At 40.9% G+C, this 7,373-nt stretch overlaps 1 protein-coding gene across 1 annotated transcript in view; it reads left to right on the top strand.

The window, feature by feature from the left end:
- Positions 1 to 4,179, top strand: part of LOC116699154 (Krueppel-like factor 6) — an 8,128-nt gene extending 3,949 nt beyond the window's left edge. The window contains exons 3-4 of the mRNA XM_032531578.1: positions 483 to 606; positions 1,353 to 4,179. Of these exons, the coding sequence (XP_032387469.1) occupies positions 483 to 606; positions 1,353 to 1,404 (176 nt within the window). The 3' untranslated portion in view covers positions 1,405 to 4,179. The remainder of the gene's footprint in view (positions 1 to 482; positions 607 to 1,352) is intronic.
- Positions 4,180 to 7,373: the final 3,194 nt, after the last annotated feature.

The following is a 7,373-nucleotide window of genomic DNA, read 5'->3' as shown; positions in this document are numbered from 1 at the left end:
TGTACCTGTACATGTGTGATGACAATAAAGTTGAATCTAATCTAATCTAATCTAATAAGCTGTCTACTCGAGCAGCTCCTTAAAGCTGCATTCCACAGCTCGGAAAAACCACAAGGCACAAGGTTGTTTTTCTTCTCAACTTACAGTAGTCAGCTCAATCTGCTTAGCACCTTCTCGTACAGCGTGATATTTTCTCTGAAATCAGCAGTGTAAATACCAATGATGGCATTGGTCTCAGAGCAAAAAGTAAAGGGACAGAGAGATAAGATCAAAAGGATAAAGAAGGTTATTTGCCAAAACGCTATCATGTCTACAGTATAAACCTCTGTATGGGTGAACTGTCAACAAACAGGTTTCTGCAGGTTTGTGGAGGACAGAAAGTGGCAGAGATGAGATGGCCTTTAAGGTTCTGAAATCTTTAAACACCTTTTGACAAAGAATGCACTTCCTCATCAATGTTATTTATTTGTGATTGTTTGCAGGTGAGAAGCCCTACAGGTGTTCATGGGAGGGCTGCGAGTGGCGCTTTGCACGAAGTGATGAACTCACTCGACACTTCAGAAAGCACACTGGAGCGAAGCCATTCAAATGCAGCCACTGCGACAGGTGAGCGCGCTGGGAAGTCAGTGAATGTTCATGAAAATTGACACGTAACTTGGGTCACCTTTAAGAAGAACAACAATTTGGATTTTTTTTTAAGATTAAAAGCGGCCGAGGAAGTCAAGAGTTTTTTTTTGTGGTTTGTGGCAAATTGTCTCTTGAGCTAAGTGCTTGTTTAATGCCTCTCTTAAAGAAGTCCCAGAATATGAAATTCCAAACCTCACAGTGAAGTTCCCCTTCTCTTTACCTTTGATGCTAAGCACTCACTCACTAACAAAGACCAGCACTTATGCCTGCAAATTGGTTTATCCAAATGACACGTTAGGTGGAGGGGGAAGTGAAGGTCAAGAATGGGCTGATGGGACGGGGTCGAGGTCAATGGGTTAGATGAAAAGCAAGTTGAATACAGCAATTGTTTTTAATATCCAGGCCTAGTGACAGGAAACCCGATGGAACGAAGCATGGGCTCGGTCCCTCAACCTAACACCATGTTCATGTCCTATCATACAGACCGAAGAGTAGGCAAAACAGAAATGTCTATTATCATTTCTGACATCTAAGATGACTCCTAGTTGGCTGAAAACTGAAACTACTTCTAAGTGCCGACCAGTCTGAATGCTCAGAAAAACAGGAGATTTTTCCTTTTCTTCATTCAACCATATCTCTGGATATAAGAAAACAATGTTGTTATATGAAAACATTTTAGTTCTTAACCCCAACAGCTAAATCCCCTTTCGGTTTTCTCTCCCCAGGTGTTTCTCCCGTTCTGACCACCTGGCGCTGCACATGAAGAGGCACATCTAAGATGGCCTCCATGTCCAGATCTCTGAGGGATGATTCTGGTTGGTTTTCCTGACCTTTGGGGGATCAGCGAGGCCGGCGTGTCCTGGGAGCGTTAACAGGGGCACCGCTGGGTTCCAGTCAGTGGAAAAAGATGAAGCAACGCAGGCTATTATTTGCACCATACTTAGTGCCTCCAACATCTCGCTGTGGAGATTGCTCTTGAAAGGCTTTACGGAGGAGCGGGGGGTGAGGGGAGAGAACCTAAAAATGAAAAAAAATAAAAAAAAAATAAAAAAATAATGATAATAATTGGGGAAAATCTGGACTGGAGTAGACGGAAAGAAACTCTTCTGTATGGTGTTCAACGCTTTTTTCCTGGAGGATTATGGGACTCCAGCAGGGGTGCTGTTCCTCCAATGACAGTGTGTCTGCCTGTACGCATGGGGACTGAGTGCCTGTGACTGGATGCCTGTGCTGGCTTTATGGAGCGGATGGAGCTTGCATTGTGGCACTGCGAGTGAATTACGTGAAGCGGGTGATGTTATGCGAGGGAGGTTTATGGGGGTGGGATATTTGTGTTCTCCCTCAGAATGAATGCAAGCAAAAAAAAGGTTCTGTCTGTGCTGTTTGAGTCTAATGGCTCTGGACGGGAGTAGGGACATGTTTTGCAGAGCTGATTTGCTAGAGAGCGCCCCCTTTCTGCCCGGACGTGGAACTACGGCTCCTTATTCAAACACAGGAGGTCGTTTTGTTTAGTGCAGCTATTAAATGTGCAATGTATTACGTAGCCTGTCTCAAAACATACACGCTATGAAGCTAATTTGGTTGTCCATTGTGTAAGCTCTTTATCTTAATAACAAAACAACAAAAACAACAGTTATTTCCATTATAACAGAAGTTGCATGGGATCTTGGGAGGTGTAGCTCGCCTGCGTGCTTAAAGAACAGCAACATTCCCTTCAAGAGCAGCTACCTTCATATTACTCAATATCATAGTATTGTACAAAACACATAAGGCAGTCATTTTGTTTTTATTTTATTTTATTAATAAGTTGGGAATACCACTATTGCTTGGCAACTGTTTTGATCGCGGGCTTTCCGTTCATTTTCTTCACGTTTGCTCTTCTCTTTTGTTCTATCTGTAAATGCACTGTTGACCTTACTGATGCCTTATGTAAGTGGCCTTGTCCTGTCAAGTAGCTCTCTCTCTCTCTCTCTCTCTCTCTCTTTCTCTCTCTCTCTCACTCTCACACACACACACACCAAAGGGGGTTGCAAGGCACTTGTGCGTTGTTGAGTTGCTTTATAAAGGCTCTGATCTATACAGTCCGCCTCCTCTTGCCACAGACTCATCTAAACTCCTGAAAAAAATGAAAAAAACTTAAATATCAGCTTCATAATGACTGCCATTTTTACATGTCTGTGCATTCTTTGTTGAACATATCATAACTATATCAAATATAAATCATAAAAAGCAACTCAGTTTTGTAAAGGTTTTACTACTTTGTAGTATAAAGTGTCGTGGCTGCACTTCCGATGGACTGTAACTTGCTGTCAAAGGTACAGAGTCTTGGAAAAATGTTCTCATGAAATGTGGCTTGCTCAGCCACCAAGGTTTTGCCTAAATACATTTTTGCTGGGGGCCAATCATATCTGTTGATATATCCGAAGCTTCCAGTCTCTAAAGAAAAGCTTGTGTCCCTGAGAATAATGACTGCATTCTGAATACTGAAGTCTTTTTTTGATGTTGTGAGTCTCACCCTCAGGGTGAGTCAGTATCTTTACTCAGCCCTGGTTTAAACAACCCGTGAGCTGACTAAACGGTACCAAAACCAGTCTAACCAGTTCAGCGAGAGGTTTCTGTCTGTGTCTGCAGTTGAACTGAGATAAGACCAGGACCAGGTGTATGTCTGTACCAACGTCACTATATGCATGTTTCAACTTTAGTTTCTGTACATGACACCAACACACTCCTCCATGGGTTGATACAATTCTCTGGTCTTTTTATTAAAATCCCCATCATTTTCACAATTGGACAAAGTGCATTGCAATTTTATCTTTTTGTAGAACACATTTTGGAGCCATTGTGTCTTTATTGGATAAAGTTTTGTTAAAAGAAAGACACATGAAAGTGTTGAAAAAGGACATATCTGCTTTGAGGGTATGGTTGATTTAAGTGGTCATGAATCCTGATGTCACTCAAGCTCACAGCTGTACAGGAGAACCTGGTCGACATTAAAGGAAGTCCATACACTGACAAATGTCAAACATATGTACATTGTAAACTAAGAATTTTGTAGGGAAACTTCTATTTTGAAAGGCAATGGGACCAAAAATAAATGCAGTGTGTTGTTTCTTAATTAAGATTGACTAATAAAGGCAAGAGGCGGACGAGTTCTTGTAAAATAGACACACTCCATTCTCCTTCGTTTGCTTCTCTAACGGCATCAGTTGCAGATACACCTGTGGCCTATCATCTTTCAAGATAAACAACCCTGACTTTTCAGACGTGAATTGTTCTGGACATTTGAATTGTCACCATTTTGCATTCTGTTGCCCACAAAGTAGTAGTATTATTTTTTGCAATGTGATTATCAACTTTTCCAAGACCTGCGAAGACGCCCTATCTTTAGCTAGAGAATCTTTATTGGATGAACATGGAGATAAAAATATGAGGCTCTATTTTTGTTTGTTTGATGGCATAACAAGATTTTTCATTTGAAATTGTTTTGTAAAATAGTTACTGTATGAATGTATTTTTTATTGGAAAATCGATAAAAAGAATTTATTGGATCTACGTGTCGTTTTTATTGTGTTGTTTTTTTCCTGCAGCCCTCCCAGGACACAGTCTCTGTTTATGGGATGGTCAGTAGAAGGCTCTCTGTTACCCCCTTTAAGGTTGGGGGTTTCTTCTACTCAGGCCATCATTTTATAACCTTAATATTAAAGGATTATTCTGGTTTATTTTCCTGGTTTGGCCATAAATGCTATCAGTAATAATATCATTGATTGGTGTTATTTTATATTGTTATTATTGTCATTAAATCACATAGAAAAAGACCAAATCCAGCAATGCTTTAGTCCGTCTCTCAATACGTCACCATGTTCTGGAATTACAATGCAAATATTTTAAAACCGTCTCAGTAATTCCCAAAAACAGCTGGTCACTAGGTCAAAAAGGAATAAATAATGCATTTGGCAGGGACTGTTTTTGACAGAAGATTAATTTGCAATTCAATAATTGCTAAAATATTAAAGCTAAAAACAACAACATTGCTAAAGAGAAATCCAGCGGGGTCATATACACCAGAAATATGCTGATCCAGGTTTGAAGCAAACCCCATGTTGTGTTATATTTCCCCACAGGGGATCAAAAGTATGAATATTATTCAGCAAACTGGAGAGTAGTGACCCAACCGGTTAACTGGCCCACAGTTTAGAGACACATTTCCCTTTCTAACTCGTTTTGGTCATTGTGTTCTCAGACCTCAGCATTTACTTTGCTGAGTACAGCGTTATCACGACTGATAGAAATTACGACCAAAGCTGTGAAAATAAGACCCAACCTGACCTAAACTGGATTTATCCTTTAAATACAGTCATCTCACGATCCAATCCTCCCCATGGAAGCAGCTGGGATACTTAAGGATATTGAGATGGAAAGCTTATCGCAATTTCCACAAAAGAGCAACGATGTGAGCAGGTTAGTGGAATGTGTTTTGTGTGTCTGTTCCTCCGGCTCCAGCCAAAAGCAGCGAGGTTTCATTTTACGCTCTAAGAAATGTATGCAAATTAAGTTGTGCCACAAACAAATCCCTGATAAGAGCTCTGCACACTACACAGACAAATAGCCTCTTCATCTCCGATTGCAGGCACAAAGTGCTCCAGCTTTAACACGGCTCCGCCGAGCCCGCCACGCTGCGCACCCCAAAGCCCCTAAATAATTGAAGCACTTTTCCAAAAATATATTTATTGCCATTTTAATTTGAATTGCCAGAACTAAAAACAGTGCAACAAAACACATTTTTATTCAAACTGATCCTTGCAGGATATGAAGCTTCTCATTTCCTGAGGAAACTCCCTGGTGACAACATGTCTGCTGTCTTTCAAAGGATCTCATATGTCTGCTCTCCTGGGGAGTTGGCTTTTCCAAGTATTGGATGAATTGGGCACAATCTCAATTTGCATCGCCACACTGTTGATTATTTTGTGGACACAATATCAGGAGATATATCACTGAAATAAGCACGGCTGGGACAAACTCAGACATGGCCTTACTTATTTCTAGATTTGTTTGATGTATTTTTTTATTTTAAGAACCCTCAGACTCATGGTTGTGGCCACAGCTAGGTAAAGATACACAGAATGCATTGCAAACATTTACAAAGCCTGGCAGGTATGGTTATGTAAACCCCAGCATATATTTTTCCCTGAAATGACAACTGACAGCGGCAGAGAGTGGAACAGATTGTAATAGCTCAAAGAGATCGAATCTGGTTGGTTTAACTGAAAGAGTAAACGCCCACATTCAGCTGATGACAATGCAGCTGATCAGATCGGGACACACACACACACACACACACACACACACGTAACAGTCTTCCTGAAAGAATTTACGCTGAGCTTCATTAAGATGTAGCATCTTCATTCAGTGTCGGGCTATTAAAATATGTAATTGGACAAGACAAGGTCCCTTGGAGTTTTGGAGCCCAACCAACCAATTCAAAACATTTAAGGTCTTAAAAATGTCAGAATTAACCTAAATCTACAATTTGTCATTTGTGTGTATTTGTAGAACTTGTAAACTTTCCTGATGTCATTTTTTTTCAAATTTTTCCAAAGTTTGAGCCTAGATACCTGCTGGGCATTGTACTCATAGAAAAAAATAAAAAAACATTTTTTTTCATCTAATTGATTATCAGAGTGTAAAAGATTTTGAAAAATGACCGGATTCTGTCCCGCCTCGCGTATGTCTTTTCCTCTTGACATATGTCATGTAATATTTACCGCTCAATGAAGTCCAAAAACTCGCTAAAAAGGAGTAAACAAGCATCTTTGCAGAACCTTTTTGCTCAGGGGAAAAGACGAGAGAGAGGAGGATACAGAAGAGGAGCCTAAAACCTCAAAGAAACCGAAATTTAACAGACAATACCAGGAGTCCAAATTAAAATGGGGATTTATTTAACAGGTGATTCTCATGTGCCAAGCCTGCTCTGCATAATATGTGGCGACAAGCTAGCAAATGAGGCAATGAAGCCTTCAAAACATATTCGGCACATGGGGACCAAAGACAATCAATCAAAACAACATCCCGGAATAAAGTGGACATAAGAAGCTCCCTTCAGGTGTCACAGTGTCCCGGTACCCCCACATGGGACCGTTTGGTTGCACAGAAACGAGCACAGGGTACCACTGATACATGCTTAAGGGAATTTGTGTTTTTCCTGCATTTTATTTTTGTTTTCATGTAATATTAGATATTTCTTTTCATGCTGGTGGTATCGTTTTATTTTGTTGTGTTTGTCCCACACCTTGAAGACCGGTCCATGAAAATATGTCTTACGTGAAACCGGTCCGTGGCACAAAAAAGGTTGGGGGCCGCTGCTTTAACAACACGTTTTAACACGTTTTAACAAGCATCTCTGGTGGACGCCAAACGCGTTGCTCTTTTCATTTGAATCTCTGCCGTGGTTGAAGCTTGAGCAAAGAGTATTTAGAGACAGAAAATATCAGTGATCACTCAAGGTGGACCAGAGGAACATGGTCTTCTCCACAGCAGGGGTTCACATGCACACGTGTATATACACACAGTCCTCCCCCTCCTCAGAGCTCAAATGTCCTGTGGGCCTGCAGGGGGTTGCTTGTTAAACCAGAAGGAAAGTGGAGGTCAGCGACCCCACATGGGATGGTAGTCCGTCAAGTCCTTGTCACCTGGGATCCTTCCGGCTGGAATTCATTTATATCAAGTCACAAAGAGGCAAGACTGCATTC

The sequence above is a fragment of the Etheostoma spectabile genome, chromosome 12, assembly GCF_008692095.1.
Source record: "Etheostoma spectabile isolate EspeVRDwgs_2016 chromosome 12, UIUC_Espe_1.0, whole genome shotgun sequence".
Classification (NCBI taxonomy): domain Eukaryota; kingdom Metazoa; phylum Chordata; class Actinopteri; order Perciformes; family Percidae; genus Etheostoma; species Etheostoma spectabile.
Note: the sequence above shows the minus strand (reverse complement) of the source record. Positions and strands in the feature narration are given on the sequence as shown.